This window comes from Heptranchias perlo, chromosome 24 (assembly GCF_035084215.1).
Source record: "Heptranchias perlo isolate sHepPer1 chromosome 24, sHepPer1.hap1, whole genome shotgun sequence".
Lineage (NCBI taxonomy): Eukaryota > Metazoa > Chordata > Chondrichthyes > Hexanchiformes > Hexanchidae > Heptranchias > Heptranchias perlo.
The window spans coordinates 50118336-50143232 of record NC_090348.1 but is presented as its reverse complement, the minus strand read 5'-3'; the positions used below and the strand labels follow the sequence as shown (position 1 = coordinate 50143232).

The 24897-nt window shown below is 45.7% G+C and overlaps 1 protein-coding gene across 1 annotated transcript in view; it reads right to left on the bottom strand.

The window, feature by feature from the left end:
* Nucleotides 1-24897, bottom strand: part of sbf1 (SET binding factor 1) — a 359704-nt gene that overhangs the window by 187019 nt on the left and 147788 nt on the right. Inside the window, exon 5 of the mRNA XM_068005308.1 lies at nt 23582-23692. Coding sequence (XP_067861409.1) covers nt 23582-23692 — 111 coding nt within the window. The remainder of the gene's footprint in view (nt 1-23581; nt 23693-24897) is intronic.

Below are 24897 nucleotides of genomic sequence, written 5' to 3'. Positions count from 1 at the left end.
CAATCTCAATCAGCACAGCTTTTCAAACAGGTGGAAATGGTGTGGAGATGCCGGTGATGGACTGGGGCTGACAATTGTAAACAATTTTACAACACCAAGTTATAGTCCAGCAATTTTATTTTAAATTCACAAGCTTTCGGAGATTTCCTCCTTCCTCAGGCAAATGTTTCAAGAGCTCCTTGAAGCCTACGCATTTATACATATAGAACAATACATGGTGTTTACAGACTGCCCCTGCAACTGCCCGTTGCCAAGGCAATCACCGTGTTCAGACAGAGAGGTGTCACCTGCAGAACCCCCGAATACATGGTACATTGGCGAGACCATGCAGACGCTGCGACAACGGATGAACAGACACCGCGCAACAATCGCCAGACAGGAGGGTTCCCTCCCAGTCGGGGAACACTTCAGCAGTCAGGGACATTCATCCACCGACCTTCGGGTAAGCGTACTCCAAGGCGGCCTTCGAGACACACGACAACGCAAAATCGTCGAGCAGAAATTGATAGCCAAGTTCCGCACCCATGAGGACGGCCTCAACCGGGATCTTGGGTTCATGTCACGCTACACGTTACCCCACCAGCGAACAAATGTTATCTGTTTTTAATATAATGGGTCATTTGCTGGCTCTCTCTGCCTTCCGGATGTTTCTGCCTCTCTCTGTTTTTTTTCCCTGTTTGTTTTTTTGTTGAATGTGTATTCGGGGGTTCTGCAGGTGACACCTCTCTGTCTGAACACGGTGATTGCCTTGGCAACGGGCAGTTGCAGGGGCAGTCTGTAAACACCATGTATTGTTCTATATGTATAAATGCGTAGGCTTCAAGGAGCTCTTGAAACATTTGCCTGAGGAAGGAGGAAATCTCCGAAAGCTTGTGAATTTAAAATAAAATTGCTGGACTATAACTTGGTGTTGTAAAATTGTTTACAAAGGTGGAAATGGGACATCTTGGGTTGGGAAACCAGGGGGCGTGTCAACAATTTCAGGGGGGACCCCACTTTAGTGTGAAGATTTTCAGGGGACACATAAGAACATAAGAAATAGGAGCAGGAGTGGGCAATACGGCCCCTCGAGCCTGCTCCGCCATTCAATAAGATCACGGCTGATCTTCGACCTCAAGTCCACTTTCCCGCCTGATCCCCATATCCCTTGATTCCCCTAGAGACCAAAAATCTATCAAACTCAGCCTTGAATATACTCAATGACTGAGCATCCACAGCCGTCTGGAGTAGAGAATTCCAAAGATTCACAACCCTCTGAGTGGAGAAATTCCTCCTCATCTCAGTCTTAAATGGCCGACCCCTTATCCTGAGACTCTGCCCCCTAGTTCTAGACTCTCCAGCCAGGGGAAACAACCTCTCAGCATCTACCCTGTCAAGCCCCCTCAGAATCTTATATGTTTCAATGAGATCACCTCTCATTCTTCTAAACTCCAGAGAGTATAGGCCCATTCTACACAATCTCTCCTCATGTGACAACCCTCTCATCCCAGCAATCAATCTAGTAAACATTCGTTGCAGTGCCTCTAAGGCAAGTATATCTTTCCTTAGATAAGAAGGCCAAAACTGTACGCAGTACTCCAGGTGTGGTCTCACCAAAGCCATGTACAATAGTAGTATGACTTCCTTATTCTTGTACTCCAACCCCCTTGCAATAAAAGCCAACATGCCATTAGCCTTCCTAATTGATGGCTGTACCTGCATACTAACTTTCTGTGTTTCTTGTACGAGGACACCCAAATCCCTCTGGACGCCAACATTAAATAGTTCCACACCATTTTAAAAATATTGTTTTTCTATTCTTCCTACCAAAGTGAATAACCTCACATTTCCCCACAATATACTCCATCTGCCACCTTCTTGCCCACTCACTTAACCTGTCTATATCCCTTTGCAGACTCTTTGTGTCCTCCTCACAGCTTATTTTTCCACCTACCTTCGTATCGTCAGCAAACTTGGATACATTACACTCGGTCCCTTCATCTAAGTCATTAATATAGATTGTAAATAGCTGAGGCCCAAGCACTGATCCTTGCGGCACCCCACCAGTTACAGCCTGCCAACCTGAAAATGACCCGTTTATCCCTACTCTCTGTTTTCTGTCCGTTAACCAATGCTCTATCCATGCAAATATATTACCCCCAACCCCATGAGCCCTTATCTTGTGTAACAACCTTCTATGTGGCCCCTTATCGAATGCCCTTTCAAAATCCAAACAAACTACATTCATTGGTTCCCCTTTGTCTACCCTGCTAGTTACATCCTCAAAAAGCTCGAATAGATTTGTCAGACACGATTTCCCTTTCATAAAGCCATGTTGACTCTGCCTAAACATATTATGAGAACATAAGAACATAAGAAATAGGAGCAGGAGTAGGCCAATCGGCCCCTCGAGCCTGCTCCGCCATTCAATAAGATCATGGCTGATCTGATCCTAACCTCAAATCTAAATTCATGTCGAAATTTCCTGCCCGCTCCCCATAACCCCTAATTCCCTTTACATCTAGGAAACTGGCGATTTCTGTTTTAAATTTATTTAATGATGTAGCTTCCACAGCTTCCTGGGGCAACAAATTCCACAGACCTACTACCCTCTGAGTGAAGAAGTTTCTCCTCATCTCAGTTTTGAAAGAGCAGCCCCTTATTCTAAGATTATTACCCCTCATTCTAGTTTCACCCATCCTTGGGAACATCCTTACCGCATCCACCCGATCAAGCCCCTTCACAATCTTATATGTTTCAACAAGATCGCCTCTCATTCTTCTGACCTCCAATGAGTAGAGTCCCAATCTACTCAACCTCTCCTCATATGGCCACCCCCTCATCCCCAGTATTAGCCGAGTGAACCTTCTTTGTACTGCCTCGAAAGCAAGTATGTCTTTTCTTAAGTATGGACACCAAAACTGTATGCAGTATTCCAGGTGCGGTCTCACCAATACCTTATATAACTGCAGCAATACCTCCCCGTTTTTATATTCTATCCCCCTAGCAATAAAAGCCAACATTCCGTTGGCCTTCTTGATCACCTGCTGCACCTGCATACTAACTTTTTGATTTTCTTGCACGAGGACCCCCAGATCCCTTTGTACTGCAGTACTTTCCAGTTTCACGCCATTAAGATAATAACTTGCTCTCTGATTTTTCCTGCCAAAGTGCATAACCTCACATTTTCCAATATTGTATTTTTTTTTTATTCGTTCACGGGATGTGGGCGTCGCTGGCGAGGCCAGCATTTATTGCCCATCCCTAATTGCCCTCGAGAAGGTGGTGGTGAGGCCATTTCAGAGGGCAATTAAGAATCAACCACATTGCTGTGGGTCTGGAGTCACATATAGGCCAGACCGGGTAAGGATGGCAGGTTTCCTTCCCTAAAGAACATTAGTGAACCAGATGGGTTTTTACGACAATCCGGTAGTTTCATGGCCATCATTACTGATACTAGTATTTTTAATTCCAGATTTTATTTAATTAATTGAATTTAACTAATTAATTGAATTTAAATTCGCCAGCTGCCGTGGCGGGATTTGAACTCATGACTCTGGATTTTAGTCCAGGCCTCTGGATTACTAGCCCAGTAACACAACCACTATGCTACCGTACCCGTCATCTGCCAAATCTCCGCCCACTCACCCAGCCAGTCGATATCCCCTTGTAGGTTTTTTATGTCCTCCTCACTCTCCACTTTCCCTCCCATCTTTGTATCATCTGCAAACTTTGATATATTACACTCGGTCCCCTCCTCGAAATCGTTAATATAGATTGTAAAGAGTTGGGGACCCAGCACTGACCCCTGCGGAACACCACTGGCTACTGGTTGCCAGTCCGAGAATGAACCATTTATCCCAACTCTCTGCTTCCTGTTAGATAACCAATCCTCCACCCATGCCAGAATATTACCCCCAATCCAGTGATTCTTTATCTTGAGCAATAATCTTTTATGTGGCACCTTGTCGAATGCCTTCTGGAAGTCTAAATACACTACATCCACTGGTTCCCCTAAATCCACACTGTACGTTATGTCCTCAAAGAACTCAAGCAAATTTGTCAGACATGACTTCCCCTTCATAAAGCCATGCTGACTTTGTCCTATTAAATTATGTTTATCCAAATGTTCCGTTACTGTCTCCTTAATAACAGACTCCAAAATTTTACCCACCACAGATGTTAGGCTAACTGCTCTATAATTTCCAGCCTTTTGCCTACTACCCTTTTTAAATAACGGTGTTACATTAGCAGTTTTCCAATCTGCCGGGACCTTTGCCGAGTCCAGAGAATTTTGGAAAATTATTACCAAAGCATCCACAATCCCTACTGCCACTTCCCTCAAGACCCTAGGATGGAAGCCATCAGGTCCAGGGGATTTATCCGCCTTGAGTCCCATTGATTTACTGAGTACCAATTCCTTAATGATTTTAATCCTATTTAGCTCCTCCCCCCCTAGAGCCCCCCGTTTGTCCAGTGTTGGGATATTCTTCTTGTCCTCTACCGTAAAGACTGAAACAAAATATTTGTTCAGCATTTTTGCCATCTCCATGTTTCCCACCATTAATTTCCCGGTCTCATCCTCTCAGGGACCTACGTTTGCCTTAGCCACCCTTTTTCTTTTTATATAACTGTAGAAACTCTTGCTATCTGTTTTTATAATTTTTGCTAATTTATTTTCATAATCTATCTTCCCTTTCTTAATCAATCCTTTAGTTACTTTTTGCTGTCTTTTGAAGACTTCCCAATCTTCTATCCTCCCACTCAGTTTGGCTACCTTATATGTCCTTGTTTTTAGTCGGATACTATCCTTAATTTCTTTACTTAGCCACGGATGGCTGTCATTTCTTTAGCACCCTTTTTTCCTCAGTGGAATATATTTTTTTTGAAAGTTGTAAAATAACTCCTTAGATGAACACCACTGCTCATGTACCGTCTTACCCTTTAATCTATTTTCCCAGTCCACTTTAATCAATTCCGCTCTCATACCATCATAGTCTCCTTTATTCAAGCTCAGTACGCTTGTTTGAGAACCAACCTTCTCACCCTCTAATTGGATATGGAATGTAACCATGTTATGGTCACTCATTCCAAGGGGATCCTTAACTAGGACATTATTAATTGATCCTGGCTCATTGCACAGGACCAGGTCCAAGGTTTTCTCAGTGCCCTGTTACCACTTCCTTAATAATGGTTTCCAGGATTTTCCCGATGATTGATGTCAGGCTAACTGGCCTGTCGTTCCCTGTTTTCTCTCTCCCTCCTTTCTTGAATGGCGGGGTTATATTTGCTACCTTCCAATCCGCTGGAACCGTTCTAGAATCTAGGGAATTTTGGAAGATCGTAACCAATGCATCCACTATCTCTGCAGCCACCTCTTTTAGAACCCTCAGGTGTAGGCCATCAGGTCCAGGGAATTTATTGGTTTTTAGTCGAATTAGTTTCTCTGGTACTTTTTCTCTACTGATATTAATTACTTTAAGTTCCCCACTCATTAGCCCCTTGGTTCCCCACTATTTCTGGTATGTTTTTTATTCCTTCTATTATGAAGACAGATACCAAATATTTGTTTAACTTCTCTGCCATTTCCTTATTTCCCATTATAATTTCTCCTGTCTCAGCCTCTTAGGGACGAACATTTGGTTTTGCTACTCTCTTCCTTTTTACATACTTGTAGAAGCTCTTACAATCTGTTTTTATATTTCTTGCTAGTTTACTTTCATATTCTATATTCTCCCCTTTTATCAATTTTTTGGTCATCCTTTGCTGGTTTCTAAAACTCTCGCAATCCTCAGGCTCACTACTTACTCTTCTTCGCAACATTATAAGCCTCAACTTTTATTATAATACCATCCTTAACTTCTTTAGTTAGCCACGGATGGATGAGTTTTTATGGAATGTATATTCGTTGAGAATTTTGAAATATTTCTTTAAATGTTTGTCATATCTTTTACTCAAAGTTCCCAATCTACCTTACACTTGTACCTATGTAATTGGCTTTAAGTGTAAGTCTCTAGTTTCGGACTTATGTATTTCACTCTCAAACTCAATGTGAAATTCTATCACAGTGTGAACTGCTGAGAGTTTGGTAAGTGTGGGAGTTTAAGGGTTAATCTCTTTAAAATCTAGTGCATATTGCTTTCAACTGTATAAGTTCAATTTTAAAGTTTAATTTTTTAAGTTTCTGTCAGGCTTCAGCAGAGAGAGCTGCTGTAGTAAGTTAATTGGTTAGCTAGATTAAACTGGTACCTGAAGGTGGGCAGGCCTGACTCATCTGAGTCACAAACTGCAGAAATACAGGGGCCTGTCAGTGCGACAGCACGGAGTGCGGACAACACAGTGTGAACTGCTGAGAGTTTGGTAAGTGTGGGAGTTCGGGGAAGGAGGTGCTGCTTTGCCTCGCTTTTCCTAACTTTTTCCGCAGAGCGGCAGTGGACCTGAGCGTAGAAGACTGAGATTGGGGAATAAAAGCAGCAGCAGACCTGCAACAGAAGAAAACTACTGTGCGACGTCACAGGTGAGGCAGGAGAGTCCGAGAGGTGAGCACAGTATAAAAGGAGAGACCAAAAGCGGGAGGAGAGTCCGAGAGTCTAAGGCAAGTCATGCCACCACAGCTCGCACCCGTGATATGCTCCTCCTGCACTATGTGGGAAGTCATGGACACTACCAGTGTCCCTGGCGACCATATGTGCAGGAAGTGTGTCCAGCTGCAGATACTGGCTAACCGTATTTCGGAGCTGAAGCTGCAGGTGGATTCACTGTGGAGCATCCGTGATGCTGAGACTATCGTGGATAGCACGTTCAGTGAGGTGGTCACACCACAGGTAAAGATTACGCAGACAGAAAGGAAATGGGTGACCGCCAGGCAGAGTAAAAGGACTAGGCAGGTAGAGCAGGAGTCCCCTGGGGCCATCTCCCTCTCAAACAGATATACCGCTTTGGATACTGTTGGGGGAGATGGCTTATCAGGGGAAAGCAGCAAGAGCCAAGTTCGGGACACCACAGGAGGCTCTGCTGCACAGGAGGGGAGGAAGAGGAGTGGCAGGGCTATAGTGATAGGGGATTCAATTGTAAGGGGAACAGATAGGTGTTTCTGCGGCCGCAAACGTGACTCCAGGATGGTATGTTGCCTCCCTGCTGCTCGGGTCAAAGATGTCACTGAGCGGCTGCAGGGCATTCTGGAGGGGGAGGGTGAACAGCCAGTAGTCGTGGTCCATATTGGTACCAACGACATAGGTAAAAAAAGGGATGAGGTCCTGCAAGGTGAATTTAAGGAGTTAGGAGATAAATTAAAAAGCAGGACTTCAAAGGTAGTGATCTCAGGATTACTACCAGTGCCACTTGCTAGTGAGTATAGGAACAGGAGAATAGACAGGATGAATGCATGGCTGCAGGGTTGGTGTAGGAGGGAGGGATTTAGATTCCTAGGACATTGGGACCGGTTCTGGGGAAGGTGGGACCTGTACAAGCGTGACGGGTTACACCCGAGCAGGACCGGGACCAACGTCCTCGCGGGGGTGTTTGCTAGTGCTGTTGGGGAAGGTTTAAACTTGAGTGGCAGGGGGATGGGAACCTGAGTGGGGAGTCAGAAGGGAATAAAGTTGAGAGCAGCAAGAGAGGGGAAGACCCAGGGGAAATTTACAATACAAATAGTACAAACAGTTGTTCAAGAACAAGTGAAAGGGAAAAGCGTAGAGCAGCGGAAAGAAAGTGTACTTTAGGCACGACAGATAAAATAAAAACTAGAAGGCGTAAGGCGATTAACCCAGCATCAAAGCTGAAGGTCAGGCTAGGGTGTGTGGCCCAACTAAGAGTTCTATATACAAATGCACGGAGTATAAAGAATAAATTAAATGAACTACAGGTTCAAATTCAAATTGGAGGGTATGACGTGATAGCTATTACTGAGACATGGCTGCAGGATGGTCAGGATTGGGAACTAAATATACCAGGTTATAAGGTCTACAGGAGAGATAGGGAAAATGGATGAGGGGGAGAAGTAGCCTTAATGATTAGAGATGAAATCACTTCAATGATAAAGGGGGATATAACGAGAGGTAAGCAGCCAACAGAGACCTTATGGGTTGAATTGAGAAATAGGAAAGGATCTAAGACTATAGTGGGAGTTGTGTATAGGACCCCTGGCAGCAGCTCTGAAGTGCTAGATTGTATAAATGCAGAGATTAGACAAGTGTGTAAGAAAGGCATAGTGGTCTTAATGGGGGATTTTAACCTTCACATAGATTGGGAAAAGCAGACTAACAACTGTTAGGGGGAGGGATTCAAATTCCTGGGACACTGGAAACGGTTCTGGGGGAGGTGGGACCAGTACAAACCGGACGGTCTGCACCTGGGCAGGGCCGGGACCGCTGTCCTAGGAGGAGTGTTTGCTAGTGCTGTTGGGGAGGGTTTAAACTAAAGTGGCAGGGGGTTGGGAACCTGAGCAGGGAGAGAGAGGAAAGCGTAACAGGAAGGGACAGAAGGTATGGAGTAATAGGTAAAGTGTTAAAAAAGGAAAAAGCAGGAACTAAGCGTCACAAAACAGATTTGAAAGTTCTTTATCTGAATGCACGTAGCATTCGTAATAAAATGGACGAGTTAACGGCACAAATAACTACGTATGGGTATGATCTTGTGGCCATTACAGAAACATGGCTGCAGGGTGACAACGACTGGGAATTAAATATGCCAGGGTATTTAACAATCAGGAAGGACAGGCAGGAAGGAAGGGGAGGTGGGGTGGCTATGTTAATAAAGGAAGGAATCACTGTAATACAGAGAAATGATATTGGGACAAAGCATCAAGATAATGAAACAGTTTGGGTGGAGATAAGGAATAATAAGGGAAAAAAAACATTAGTGGGCGTAGTATATAGGCCTCCTAATAGTTGCAACTCTGCTGGAAGAAGTATTAATCAGGAGATAGTCGGGGCATGTAATAAGGGAACAGCCATAATTATGGGGGATTTTAATTATCATATTAACTGGACAAATCAAATTGGGCAGAGCAGCCTTGAGGACGAGTTCATTGAGTGCATCAGGGATGGATTTCTTGAGCAGTATGTAACTGATCCTACAAGGGGGCAGGCAACCTTGGACCTGGTCCTGTGTAATGAGTCAGGATTAATTAATAATGTCCTAGTTAAGGATCCCCTTGGAACGAGCGACCACAGCATGGTTGAATTCCATATCCAATTAGAGGGTGAGAAGGTTGATTCTCAAACAAGCGTACTGAGCTTGAATAAAGGAGACTATGATGGTATGAGAGCGGAATTGATTAAAGTGGACTGGGAAAATAGATTAAAGGGTAAGACGGTACATGAGCAGTGGTGTTCATTTAGGGAGTTATTTTACAACTTTCAAAATAAATATATTCCACTGAGGAAAAAAGGGTGTAAAAGAAATGACAGCCACCCGTGGCTAAGTAAAGAAATCAAGGATAGTATCCGACTAAAAACAAGGACATATAAGGTAGCCAAACTTAGTGGGAGGATAGAAGATTGGGAATTCTTCAAAAGACAGCAAAAAGTAACTAAAGGATTGATTAAGAAAGGGAAGTTAGATTATGAAAAGAAATTAGCAAAAAATATAAAAACAGATAGCAAGAGTTTCTATAGTTATATAAAAAGAAAAAGGGTGGCTAAGGCAAACATAGGTCCCTTAGAGGATGAGACCGGGAAATTAATGGTGGGAAACATGGAGATGGCAAAAATGCTGAACAAATATTTTGTTTCAGTCTTTACAGTAGAGGACACTAAGAATATCCCAACACTGGACAAACAGGGGACTCTCGGGGGGGAGGAGCTAAATACGATTAAAATCACTCAAGAGATGGTACTCAGTAAAATAATGGGACTCAAGGCGGATAAATCCCCTGGACCTGATGGCTTCCATCCTAGGGTCTTGAGGGAAGTGGCAGTAGGGATTGTGGATGCTTTGGTGATAGTTTTCCAAAATTCCCTGGACTCAGGAGAGGTCCCGGCAGATTGGAAAACTGCTAATGTAACACCGTTATTTAAAAAGGGTAGTAGGCAGAAGGCTGGAAATTATAGGCCAGTTAGCTTAATATCTGTGGTGGGTAAAATTTTGGAGTCTATTATTAAGGAGACAGTAACGGAACATTTAGATAAGCATAATTTAATAGGACAAAGTCAGCATGGCTTTATGAAGGGGAAGTCATGTCTGACAAATTTGCTTGAGTTCTTCGAGGATATAACGTATAGGGTGGATAAAGGGGAACCAGTGGACGTAGTGTATTTAGACTTCCAGAAGGCATTCGACAAGGTGCCACATAAAAGATTATTACTTAAGATAAAAAATCACGGGATTGGGGGTAATATTCTGGCATGGGTGGAGGATTGGTTATCCAACAGGAAGCAGAGAGTTGGGATAAATGGTTCATTTTCGGACTGGCAACCAGTAACCAGTGGTGTTCCACAGGGGTCGGTGCTGGGTCCCCAACTCTTTACAATCTATATTAACGATTTGGAGGAGGGGACTGAGTGCAACATATCAAAATTTGCAGATGATACAAAGATGGGAGGGAAAGTAGAGAGTGAGGAGGACATAAAAAACCTGCAAGGGGATATAGACAGGCTGGGTGAGTGGGCGGAGATTTGGCAGATGCAATATAATATTGGAAAATGTGAGGTTATGCACTTTGGCAGGAAAAATCAGAGAGCAAGTTATTTTCTTAATGGCGAGAGACTGGAAAGTAGTGCAGTACAAAGGGATCTGGGGGTCCTAGTGCAAGAAAATCAAAAAGTTGGTATGCAGGTGCAGCAGGTGATCAAGAAAGCCAACGGAATGTTGGCTTTTATTGCTAGGGGGATAGAATATAAAAACAAGGAGGTATTGCTGCAGTTATATAAGGTATTGGTGAGACCGCACCTGGAATACTGCATACAGTTTTGGTCTCCATACTTAAGAAAAGACATACTTGCTCTCGAGGCAGTACAAAGAAGGTTCACTCGGTTAATCCCGGGGATGAGGGGGCGGACATATGAGGAGAGGTTGAGTAGATTGGGACTCTACTCATTGGAGTTCAGAAGAATGAGAGGCGATCTTATTGAAACATATAAGATTGTGAAGGGTCTTGATCGGGTGGATGCAGTAAGGATGTTCCCAAAGATGGGTGAAACTAGAACTAGGGGGCATAATCTTAGAATAAGGGGCTGCTCTTTCAAAACTGAGATGAGGACAAACTTCTTCACTCAGAGGGTGGTCGGTCTGTGGAAATTGCTGCCCCAGGAAGCTGTGGAAGCTACATCATTAGATAAATTTAAAACAGAAATAGACAGTTTCCTAGAAGTAAAGGGAATTAGGGGTTATGGGGAGCGGGCAGGAAATTGGACATGAAGCTGAGTTCGGATCGGTCAATGCCCTGTGGGTGGCGGAGAGGGCCCAGGGGCTATGTGGCCGGGTCCTGCTCCGACTTCTTTAGATTTGTGGTTGGGATCAGATCAGCCATGATCTTATTGAATGGCGGAGCAGGCTCGAGGGGCCGATTGGCCTACTCTTGCTCCAATTTCTTATGTTCTTATGTTCTTATGTCAGAAAGGTAGTGAATTTCTTGAGTGTGTCCAGGATAGTTTTCTACAGCAATATGTCCGATAGGCAACAAGGGGGCAAGCCATACTGGATTTAGTAATGAGTAATGAACCAGATTTAGTTAACGGCTTAACTGTGCGTGAACATCTTTCCGATAGTGATCATAACATGATCGAGTTCAATGTAGTGTTTGAAAGGGAAAAAAGTGAATCAGCTGCTAAGATTCTAGACTTAGGCAAGGCCGACTTCAATGGGATGAGACAGAGACTGTCCACAGTAAACTGGGCAAATCTGTTAATGGGCAAAACGACTGATGATCAGTGGGAAATGTTTAAAGAAACATTTAACCTGATACAGAACCGGTTTATACCCGAGGGGCAAGAACTCTTCTTGCCAAAAAAAACAGCCATGGACAACTAAAGAGGTAAGGGACAGTATAAGACATAAGGAAAGGGCATACAAAAAGGCAAAAAATGGCACAGATCCTGACGAATGGGAAAGATACAAAGATCAACAAAGGGTCACAAAACAGATAGTAAGGGCTACAAAAAGAGAGTATGAAAAGAAACTCGCAAGGGATATCAAAACCAATACGAAGAACTTTTATAGTTACATTAGGAAAAAGAGGGTGGTCAGGAGCAGTGTTGGCCCCTTAAAAACTGGAAGTGGGGATATTGTCTTTGACAATGGGGAAATGGCGGACATGTTGAACGATTACTTTGCGTCAGTATTTACAGCAGAAAAAGAGGATAGCATTCTGGAAATCCCACGAAAACTAATATTGAATCGGGGATAGGGACTCGATAAAATTAACATAAGTAATGCAACAGTAATGAAGAAAATAATAGCACTAAAGAGTGACAAATCCCCAGGACCAGATGGTTTCCATCCCAGGGTTTTAAAGGAAGTTGGTGAGCACATTGCAGATGCCCTAACTATAATCTTTCAAAGTTCTCTAGATTTAGGAACTGTCCCTCTGGATTGGAAAATTGTACATGTCACTCTGCTTTTTAAGAAAGGAGAGAGGGGGAAACCAGGGAATTATAGACCAGTTAGCCTAACATCTGTTGTGGGGAAAATGCTGGAGTCTATAATTAAGGATAGGGTGACTGAACACCGAGAATTTTCAGTTAATCAGAGAGAGCCAGCATGGATTTGTGAAAGGTAGGTCGTGCCTGACAAACCTGATTGAATTTTTTGAAGAGGTGACTAAAGTAGTGGACAGGGGAATGTCAATGGATTTTATTTATATGGACTTCCAGAAGACATTTGATAAGGTCCCACATTAGAGACTGTTAGCTAAGATAGAAGCCCATGGAATCGAGGGAAAAGTACGGACTTGGTTAGGAAGTTGGCTGAGCGAAAGGCGACAGAGAGTAGGGATAATGGGAAGGTACTCACATTGGCAGGACGTGACTGGTGGAGTCCCGTAGGGATCTGTCTTGGGGCCTCAATTATTCACAATATTTATTAACGACTTAGATGAAGGCATAGAAAGTCTCATATCTAAGTTTGCCGATGACACAAAGATTGCTGGCATTGTAAGCAGTGTAGATGAAAACATAAAATTACAAAGGGATATTGATAGATTAGGTGAATGGGCAAAACTGTGGCAAATGGAATTCAATGTAGACAAATGTGAGGTCATCCACTTTGGATCAAAAAAGGATAGAACAGGGTACTTTCTAAATGGTAAAAAGTTAAAAACAGTGGATGTGCAAAGGGACTTAGGGGTTCAGGTACATAGATCATTGAAGTGTCATGAACAGGTGCAGAAAATAATCAAGGCGGCTAATGGAATGCTGGCCTTTATATCAAGAGGACTAGAGTACAAGGGGGCAGAAGTTATGCTGCAGCTATACAAAACCCTGGTTCGACCGCACCTGGAGTACTGTGAGCAGTTCTGGGCACTGCACCTTCGGAAGGACATATTGGCCTTGGAGGGAGTGCAGCGTAAGTTTACTAGAATGAAACCCGGACTTCAAGGGTTAAGTTACGAGGAGAGATTACACAAATTGGGGTTGTATTCTCTAGAGTTTGGAAGGTTAAGGGGTGATCTGATCGAAGTTTATAAGATATTAAGGGGAACGGATAGGGTGGATAGAGAGAAACTATTTCCGCTGGTTGGGGATTCTAGGAGTAGGGGGCACAGTCTAAAAATTAGAGCCAGACCTTTCAGGAGCAAGATTAGAAAACATTTCTACACACAAAGGGTTGTAGACGTTTGGAACTCTCTTCCACAAACGTCAATTGATACTAGCTCAATTGCTAAACTTAAATCTGAGATAGAAAGCTTTTTGGCAACCAAAGGTATTAAGGGATATGGGCCAAAGGCAGGTATATGGAGTTAGATCACAGATCAGCCATGATCTTATCAAATGGCGGAGCAGGCACGAGGGGCTAAATGGCCTACTCCTGTTCCTATGTTCCTATCATATTATGATCACTCTTCCCCAGAGGATCCCCCACTATGAGATTACTAATTAACCGTCTTATTACACAAGACAAGATCTAAAATAGCCTGTTCCCTGGTTGGTTCCACAACGTATTGTTCTAGGAAACTATCTCGAAAGCATTCCATGAACTCGTCCTCCAGACTACCTTTGCCAATTTGATTTGTCCAGTCTATATGAAGATTGAAGTCCCCCACAATTATTGCATTACCTTTGTTACAAGCTCCTCTTATTTCTTGATAAATACTGTGTTCAACAGTATAACTACCGTTAGGCAGCCGATAAATTACTCCCACCAGTGTTTTCTGCCCCTTGTTATTTCTTATCTCCGCCCATACTGATTCTACTTCCTGATCTTCCGAGCCAAGATCCTTTCTCACCACTGTCCTTATAATCATCCTTTATTATCAGGGTTACACCCCCTCCTTTTCCATTTTGTCTGTCTTTTCGAAAAGTCAAGTACCCTGGATATTGACCTTGCCACCAAATCTCTGTAATGGCTACTTGATCAAACCCATTTATCTCTATTTGTGCCACTAATTTGTCTATCTTGTTGCGAATGCTTCGTGCATTCAGATAAAGAGCCTTTCATTTTAACTTTTTACCATTTTCCCCTGATTTGACCTTATTCGCTGATGAACTATTGCCGTTAAATCCTCTGACCCTTCTTGTCACACTCTGTTTCTCTTTACCCAAATCACGACACTGCTCTATGGCCGTGACTTTTCTCTTTAGATTTCTAAATTTCCCCTCACCTGACCCCTCCCCTCCTTTTAAATTTAAAGCCCTATCTACAGCCCTAGTTATTCAATTCGCCAGGACACTGGTCCCAGTCCGGTTTAAGTGGAGTCCATACCAACGGAACAGCTCCCTCTTTCCCCAGTACTGGTGCCACGCATTTAACTCTCTGATCTGTTTGACCCAATGCCAATTTGCATGTGGCTCAAGTAGTAATCCAGAGATTATTACCTTTGAGGTTCCGCTTATTAATTTAGACCGTCGGTCCTCAAACTCCCTCAGCAAAACCTCATTCTTAGTTCTATATCATTGGTTCCTATGTGGACCACGACAACAGGATCCTCCCCCTCATGCTCCAAGTTCTTTTCCAGCCGCGAGGAGATGTCCTTAACCCTGGCACCGGGCAGGCACACAGCCTTCAGGACTCCCACTCATGGCTGCAGAGAACGGTATCTATCCCTCTGACTATGCTGTCCCCTACCACTACCACATTCCTTTTTACTCTCCACACTTGAATGGCCTCCTGTACCCACAGTGCAGTGGTCAGTATGCCCATCCTCCCTTCAGTCCTTGTTCTCATCCTTACAGGTAGTAAGTACCTCGTACCTGTTGGACAAGGTCAAGGGCTGAGGCTCCTCCATCACTACATCCTGGGTCCCCATACCTGCCTGACTCGCAGTCACACCCTCTTGTCGTTGACCACTGACCGAATCTAAACTACTACCTAACCTAAGGGGTGTGACTGCCTCCCGGCTCAAACTGTCCAGATAACTCTTTCCCCTCCCTGATGCATCGTAATGTCTGCACCTCGGACTCCAGCTTAACAACTCTGAGCCTAAGTTCCTCGAGTTGCAGACACTTACTGCAGATGAGGTTGCGCTCGATCTCACTGGTCTCTACAACTCCCACATGCTGCAGTTCCCACTGGAGTGTGAAGATTTGCAAGGGGACCCAATACAAAGCTTTGAAAACTCTGTCCTACAGATACACAACCTGATTTTCCTCATTCGTTAACTACTATCAATTCACATAATAGTGACAAGGAATGATCACAGAGACTGCCCCTTTACAATGTTCTTATATTATGCGTTCACCTCATCTTCCCTTTTCCTAGGCCAAATATAATACACTCACGGATGTCATTTCAGTTTTTTATCCAAGGAGGTAGGAAAGTGATGAACAAAAACAGTAGCACCTCATATTGGTGCCCACCTGGTGGTGCCACTGCACCACATCAACATTCCCAACTCACAAATGGCCGCTGTTAGGTGTAGAGAAGGAATTGAAAGGCAGTGCGAAGTTGGTAAAGTTTACATGTTTCAGTTACAATGAGTAGGATCCCAGAGGCTTCTCACATATACCATTTTGTGGCAGATGAATGGGGGCTGCTCATCTTCCAACAGATATGAACTGGCTTAACACAAAGGCAAACCCGGACAGGATACAGGAAAAGGACAAAGGAACGGGACCACAGTCGATAACTCCAGTTAAAAAACAAGAACCGACACGGGCACAAGGGACAAAATGGATCTGGTCTGGGTTTTCATTTCCGATTTCAGCATTGAGGATACAAGTTGCTCTACGTTCGAGTGGGAGACAGTTTCCAAGATCAGTAACAATCCATTGTGAGAGCACCCTGTACGGGTTAGGGGGCAAAAATGTCCTGTGATGTAGCACAAGCCATACAGGCCAGCTAGGTCCAAGGTTCCATCCATGCGCTGAGCGCTTAGCAGCAGTAGGGACAATACAAGGGTCTCTTGCAGTGGGGAGTGGGGGGGAGAGAGAGTCGGCACCTTCGGGGGGGGAGGGGGGGGAAAGAGAGTCGGCACCTTCGGGGGGGGAGGGGGGGGAAAGAGAGTCGGCACCTTCGGGGGGAGGGGGAGAGAGAGTCAGCACCTTCGGGGGAGGGGGAGAGAGAGTCTGCACCTTCGGGGGGAGGGGGAGAGAGTCAGCACCTTCAGGGGAGGGGGACAGAGTCAGCACCTTCAGGGGAGGGGGACAGAGTCAGCACCTTCAGGGGAGGGGGACAGAGTCAGCACCTTCAGGGGAGGGGGACAGAGTCAGCACCTTCAGGGGAGGGGGACAGAGTCAGCACCTTCAGGGGAGGGGGACAGAGTCAGCACCTTCAGGGGAGGGGGACAGAGTCGGCACCTTCAGGGGACTAAATACTGTCTGGTGATGTGCCAAATACCCCCCCGGTCTCTGTCCTAGACAACTTTCTATATTCTGAAATGATCATGAAATACAACAGCACTTCAGCCATCCTCCTGATCCCACAGAGCAATGAACCTACAGAATGGCTTTCTGATGTTTACAGTTTAAGAAATATGAAAGTTCTTTGTTTTTGATCATTTCTGATTCCATGTTAGAGATAGAATCAGATCCAGTAATGCAGCTTTTAGACAATGACAATTGAAGCAGAAAAGAGAATCGTACCCCGGCTTCCTCGTCCTCCTCATCCGTCTAGGTTAGCGACAAAGACAGAGACAGACAGCAGATTAAAAACAAACGCACATCAGGTTAGAGACAGATACTGAACACTTGGGGAGGAAACATCAGAGTGACCAGAGAAACAGTACCATTAGTCAGATTATAACACATGAAAGAAAAATTCGTAGGTTGATGCAATGAGAACCTATATAATCGGTAACGTAAGTCACATCATGTGTGCCATGCCCCTCCCCAGCTCACAGTGGCATCGGTCGTCGCTCTTTACATGCACATGTCACTCCACTTTTTAAGAAAGCAGAGAGGGAAACCAGGGAATTATAGACCAGTTAGCCTAACATCTGTTGTTGGGAAAATGCTGGAGTCTATAATTAAGGATAGGGTGACTGAACACCTCGAGAATTTTCAATTAACCAGAGAGAGCCAGCATGGATTTGTGAAAGGTAGGTCGTGCCTGACAAAGCTGATTGAATTTTTTGAAGAGGTGACTAAAGTAGTGGACAGGGGAATGTCAATGGATGTTATTTATATGGACTTCCAGAAGGCATTTGATAAGGTCCCACATAAGAGACCGTTAGCTAAGATAGAAGCCCATGGAATCGAGGGAAAAGTACGGACTTGGTTAGGAAGTTGGCTGAGCGAAAGGCGACAGAGAGTAGGGATAATGGGTAGGTACTCACATTGGCCGGATGTGCCTAGTGGAGTCCCGCAGGGATCTGTCTTGGGGCCTCAATTATTCACAATATTTATTAACGACTTAGATGAAGGCATAGAAAGTCTCATATCTAAGTTTGCCGATGACACAAAGATTGGTGGCATTGTAAGCAGTGTAGATGAAAACATAAAATTACAAAGAGATATTGATAGATTAGGTGAATGGGCAAAACTGTGGAAAATGGAATTCAGTGTAGCCAAATGTGAGGTCATCCACTTTGGATCAAAAAAGGATAGAACAGGGTACTTTCTAAGTGGATGTCCAAAGGGTCTTAGGGGTTCAGGTACATAGATCATTGAAGTGTCATGAACAGGTGCAGAAAATAATCAAGGCGGCTAATGGAATGCTGGCCTTTATATCTAGGACTGGAGTACAAAGGGGGCAGAAGTTATGCTGCAGCTATACAAAACCCTGGTTAGACCGCACCATTTGTATATTCGGTGGTCCTGTAGGTAACACCTCTCTGTCTGAACACCTCGATTGCCTTGACAACGGGCAGTTGGAAAGATTATCTGTAATCACCAGGTATTGTTCTCTGAATATAAATGCGAAACGTTCAAGGATTTCCTGACATTCACCTGACGAAGGAGGAAGCCTCCGAAAGCTTGTGATTTTCAAATAAAATTGTTGGACTATAACTTGGTGTTGTAAGATTGTTTACATTTTGTGATATATATTAAGGATTTACACTTAAATGTGGGGGGCATGATTAAGAAGTTTGCAGATGATACAAAAATTGGTCGTATGGTTGATAGTGAGGAGGAAAGCTGTAGACTGCAGGAAGATATCAATGGACTGGTCGGGTGGGCAGAAAAGTGGCAAATGGAATTCAATCCGGAGAAGAGTGAAGTAATGCATTTGGGGAGGGCAAACAAGGCAAGGGAATACACAATAAATGGGAGGATACTGAGAGGTGTAGAGGAACAAAGGAACCTTGGAGTGCACGTCCACAGAACCCCGAAGGTAGCAGAAAAGGCAGATAAGGTGGTTAAAAAGGCATATGGAATACTTTCCTTTATTAGCCGAGGCACAGAATATAAGAGCAGGGAGGTTATGCTAGAACTGCATAGAACACTAGTTAGGCCACAGCTTGAGTACTGCATACAGTTCTGGTCACCACTTACAGGAAGGATGTAATTGCACTAGAGAGGGTACAGAGGAGATTTACGAGGATGTTGCCAGGACTGGAGAATTTTAGCTATGAGGAAAAATTGGATAGGCTGGGGTTGTTCTCTTTGGAACAGAGGAGGCTGAGGGGTGATTTAATAGGAGTGTACAAAATTGTGAGAGGCCTAGATAGAGTGGATAGGGAGGACCCATTTCCCTTAGCAGAGAGGTCAATAACCAGGGGGCACAGATTTAAAATTCCAGTATGACAGTTCCAGCATAACCTCCCTACTCTTATATGATTGGTAGAAGGATTAGAGGGGAGCTGAGGAAAACCTTTTTCACCCAAAGAGTGGTGGGGGTCTGGAACTCACTGCCTGAAAGGGTGGTAAAGGCAGAAACCCTCAACTCATTTAAAAAGTACCTGGATGTGCACCTGAAGTGCCGTAACCTACAGGCTACGGACCAAGTGCTGGAAAGTGGGATTAGGCTGGGCGGCTCATTTTTGGCCGGCGCAGATACGATGGGCCGAATAGCCTCCTTCTGTGCCGTAAATTTTCTATGATAACTTCATCCTCTTCTTTTGTGAAGACAGATGCAAAGTATTCATTCGGTACCCCAGTCATGCCGTCTGCCTGCACAAGAAGATTTCCTTTTTTGTCCCTAATTGGCCCCACCATTCCTTTAACTATCCTTTTATTTTTTATATGTTTACAAAAGATTTTTGGGTTCTCTTTCATGTTACCCACCAATCTTTTCTCATACTCGCCCTTATATCGTTTTTCAATTTCTGCCTGCATTCTCTGTATTCTGCCCAGTTTACGACTGTATTCTGTACCCGACGTTTGTCATAAACCTCCTTTTTCTGTTTTATTTTAACCTCTATTTCCTTTATCATTCAGGGAGCTTTAGCTTTGGATGCCCCAACTTTCCTCCTTATGGGAATATGCTTGGTTTGCACCCGAACTATCTCCGCCTTGAAGACCTGCCATTTCTCATTTACTGTTTTCTTGGCCAATCTTTGTTTCCACTCTATCTGTGCTAGATCCCTTCTCAAATCACTGAAACTGGCTCTCTTCCAGTTGGGCCAGTCCCCTGAAGGTGCTGACTCTCTTCCCCCCTCCCCTGAAGGTGCTGACTCTCTCCCCCCTCCCCTGAAGGTGCTGACACTCTCCCCCCTCCCCTGAAGGTGCTGACTCTCTCCCCCCTCCCATGAAGGTGCTGACACTCTCCCCCCTCCCCTGAAGGTGCTGACTCTCTCCCCCCTCCCCCCTCCCCTGAAGGTGCTGACTCTCTCTCCCCTTCCCTGAAGGTGCTGACACTCTCCCCCCTCCCCTGAAGGTGCTGACTCTCTCCCCCCTCCCCTGAAGGTGCTGACTCTCTCCCCCCTCCCCGGAAGGTGCTGACTCTCTTCCCCCCTCCCCTGAAGGAGCTGACTCTCTTCCCCCCCTCCCCTGAAGGTGCTGACTCTCTTCCCCCCCTCCCCTGAAGGTGCTGACTCTCTCTCCCCTTCCCTGAAGGTGCTGACACTCTCCCCCCTCCCCTGAAGGTGCTGACTCTCTCCCCCCTCCCCTGAAGGTGCTGACTCTCTCCCCCCTCCCCTGAAGGTGCTGACTCTCTTCCCCCCTCCCCTGAAGGAGCTGACTCTCTTCCCCCCCTCCCCTGAAGGTGCTGACTCTCTTCCCCCCCTCCCCTGAAGGTGCTGACTCTCTCCCCCCCCTCCCCTGAAGGTGCTGACTCTCTCCCCCCTCCCCTGAAGGTGCTGACTCTCTCCCCCCTCCCCTGAAGGTGCTGACTCTCTCCCCCCTCCCCTGAAGGAGCTGACTCTCTCCCCCCTCCCCTGAAGGTGCTGACTCTCTTCCCCCCTCCCCTGAAGGTGCTGACACTCTCCCCCCTCCCCTGAAGGTGCTGACTCTCTCCCCCCTCCCCTGAAGGTGCTGACTCTCCCCTTCCCTGAAGGTGCTGACACTCTCCCCCCTCCCCTGAAGGTGCTGACACTCTCCCCTCTCCCCTGAAGGTGCTGACTCTCTCCCCCCTCCCCTGAAGGTGCTGACTCTCTCCCCCCTCCCCTGAAGATGCTGACACTCTCCCCCCTCCCCTGAAGGTGCTGACTCTCTCCCCCCTCCCCCCTCCCCTGAAGGTGCTGACTCTCTCCCCCCTCCCCTGAAGGTGCCGACTCTCTCCCCCCTCCCCTGAAGGTGCTGACTCTCTCCCCCCTCCCCTGAAGGTGCTGACTCTCTCTCCCCTTCCCTCAAGGTGCTGACACTCTCACCCCTCCCCTGAAGGTGCTGACTCTCTCCCCCCTCCCCTGAAGGTGCTGACTCTCTCCCCCCTCCCCTGAAGGTGCTGACTCTCTCCCCCCTCCCCTGAAGGTGCTGACTCTCTCCCCCCTCCCCTGAAGGTGCAGACTCTCTCCCCCTTCCCTAAAGGTTGCTGACTCTCTGCCCCTCCCCTCTGAAGGTTCTAACTCTGGGATTAGACTGGGTGGGACATTAATGGGTATGGGGAGTAAGCAGGAGAGTGGGATTAGACTGGGTGGGACATTAATGGGTATGGGGAGTGAGCAGGAGAGTGGGATTAGACTGGGTGGGACATTAATGGGTATGGGGAGTGAGCAGGAGAGTGGGATTAGACTGGGTGTCTTATGTGAGGAAAAGCATAAGCACAGAGTTGATGAGCCAAATGACCCATTTCTGTGCCGGAACATTCTCTGATTTAATAAAACAAATGATGGATCTTAAAGTTGGCTGCAATTTCTCTGACAGATGCAGTATGTCAGTGGCTGCAAGGTTTCAACTTTCCAAACTACAATTTGAGGTTTGAACAAATAGGAAGTGGAATTATAAACAATAATTGGTAAGAGTGAAGACACACAACAACATCGACTCGCATTTATACAGCACCTTTAACGTAGTAAAACGGCCCAAGGTGCTTCACACGAGTGATTATCAGACAAAATTTGACACCGAGCCATATACAGAGATTTTAGGTCAGTTAACCAAAGGCTTGGTCAAACAGCTAGGTTTAAAAGAGCGTCTTAAAGGAGGAGATAAAGGTAAAGAGGTGGCGAGGTTTAGGGAGGCAATTCCAGAGCTTAGGGCCTAGGCAGCTGAAGGCACGGACACCAATGGTGGAGTAATTAAAATGAGCAAGAGGCCAGAATTGGAGGAGCGCAGAAATCTTGAAGGGTTGTAGGGCTGGAGAAGGTCACAAGAGATTATATGGGGTGAGACCATGGAGACATTTGAAAATAAGGATGAGAATTTTAAAATTGAGGCGATGCTGGACCGGGAGCCAATGTAGGTCAGCGAACACAGGGGTGATGGGTGAATGGGACTTGGTGCGAGTTAGGATAGAGGCAGCAGTTTTGGATGAGCTCAAGTTTACAGAGGGTGGAAGATGAGAGATCATCCAGGAGAACATTGGAATAGTCCAGTGTAGAGGTAAGAAAGACACGGATGAAGGTTTCAGCAACATGTGAGTCAAGGCAGGGGCGGAGATGGGCGATGTTACTGAGGTGGAAGTAGGCCGTCTTGGTGATGGAGCAGATATGGGGTCAGAAGCTCATCTCAGGGTCAAATAGGGCACCAAGGTTGCGAACTGTCTGGTTCAGCTTCAGTAAGTGGCCAGGGAGAGGGATGGAGTCGGTGGCTAGGGAACGGAGTTTGTGGCTGGGACTGAAGACAATGGTATCGGTCTTCCCAATATTTAATTGGAGGAAATTTCTACTCATGCAATACTGGATGTCGGTCAAGTAGTGTGACAAATCAGAGACAGTGGAGGGTTGAAAGAGGTGGCGGTGAGGTAGAGCTGGGTGTCGTCAACGTACATGTGGAACCTGACGTCGTGTTTTCGGATGATGTTGCCGATGACAATCAGCCTTTGTTTATCAGGCTTTTAAAACAAAATTTAATTGAAAAAAGCCACATTGCTCAAGAAGAAATCTTCCCAACCACATTTTCTCTGAATAGGAACTCCTCGAGCTGCCACGAGTCGTCCGGCTGCCTGGGAAAACCGGGAATGTTTAAAGCAGCCAGCTGGTGTGTGTTCACACCTCAAAGTTAATTTACAATACAGTTTATTAGCTGCAACACATGTTCAGTTCAGTCAGCTTTACACATAGATAATGAGAGAGTTTCCTGATGGACAGTCCTGGGGAAGTCTGTCCCTGTTATACAGTCTGTCCCATACTGCTCAACAATTGGCATCTCCACCTGTTGCCCAGGAGAGAACATAAAATCATCATCTGGAGAACTCCACTCTGGGAATAGAGCACGGCCCCAATGTGGCAGCACTCGGAGCTACTGAGGGACCTATGCCTGCATGTGTTCCAATCAAACATGTTCTGCCTGCAATTCTCAGCAAGGGACACACTGATATATCAAAATACTGTAGGGGATTTACAATTGCTCCAGGGCTCAGACATCACTGAGCTGTGCTCACAGATCTCCTCCTCCTTCTTGTACTACTCACTCACCTTTCACACCAAAATAACTATCAAGACTTCAACAGAGTGGCTGGCAATGAGCATGTGAAGCGTAAAGGGGACTATGAATTAAAAGTGAGAATAAAGTGCTACACTGGGACTGACCTGGGATCCTCCTGTGATGGGAATGATGCATGTTAGCAGGTTCCCAATCACCGTTTCCAATGGAACATTCAGACAATCAATGTAAATGGTATAGATCAATCCAAGACAATTCTGCACAAGGAGAGAGAGAGAGATATGTCAGGGATCAACAGGACACTTCACTCACCACAACTTGTTGTAAATAATGTCCCCATGATTCAGTATTTGTCCAGTATAAAACCTCTGTATAGGTCACACAGCAGGCAGTGAAAGATCAGACTGCTGCCTCCACAAAGTCCCCACAGCCAAGGGAGGGTAGGCAGCCAGGGCTCTACCAGTTAGCTGCTTTATAACATTCAGTACTAAACCTGGTGACCTCTTCCCCCCTCCCTCCCTCCCCCGGGACAGGACATGTGCAGAGTGAACACCGGAAGCTGTAACAGGAAGAATCACCCGTAACGCCTCTCAAACAGCCCAACTTCAGGCATGGCCACAACAGAAACAACACCCACAGGCGGAGAGCAGTTCTTTCCATGTCATGTGCTGGGGGTGGGGAGGGTGGAGCCGGGGCGGGGGGAGATCTGACAGCCTGTTGGCCTCACCGAAGGCCAAGAATAGACCTAGCTTTTATAAATAAATGATTTTGCGAAACAGGGAGAGATTGGGTCATTTTATCCTAAGGTTACTCTACAGAAAGGCTCTGTGTATTCATGAATGGGCTCAGTGTCGGCTGGGCTCAAGTTGCACCATCACTTCCAAGTCAGAAGGTTGAGTGTTCAAGTACTGGCAGTACTGAAGGAGCTGGGCTCCTTTGAATGAGATGCTGAGCCAACATTTGCTTGTTTAGTTGAATGCTAAAGACCTCACTACACTATTCAAACAGGAGCAACCCTCACTACTCCAGGATCATCTTGGAGAGCAAAAATAACCCTCAGCTTCTCTCTCCACTATCAGCTCTCCACTTTCAACCATCTCCTTAAACCTCTCTTCCCTGCCCCTTCACCAAGTGTGAGGAGCTCATGGACTTCTTTGTCACTAAGATTGAGTTCAGCAGCCTGTCACATCCCTCCCCTCCCCTTGCCCACCAAGCCAAGCCTCCAGCAAGGCACTCCCCACCCCACCTCCGCCCTAGCCCTGAAGTTGCATCTTTCTCTAGTTTCTATCCTATCCCTCCTCATGCCCTCTCTGATCTTATCTTGTTCACAAGGCCCACCTCCAGCTTTCTTGACCCCAATCCCATTAAATTGCCGGCCACCCAATTTCCCTTCCTGGCCCCTATGCTAGCTGATATTGTAAACGGTTCCCTCTCTTCAGGTATTGTCCCACTTCCCTTCCAA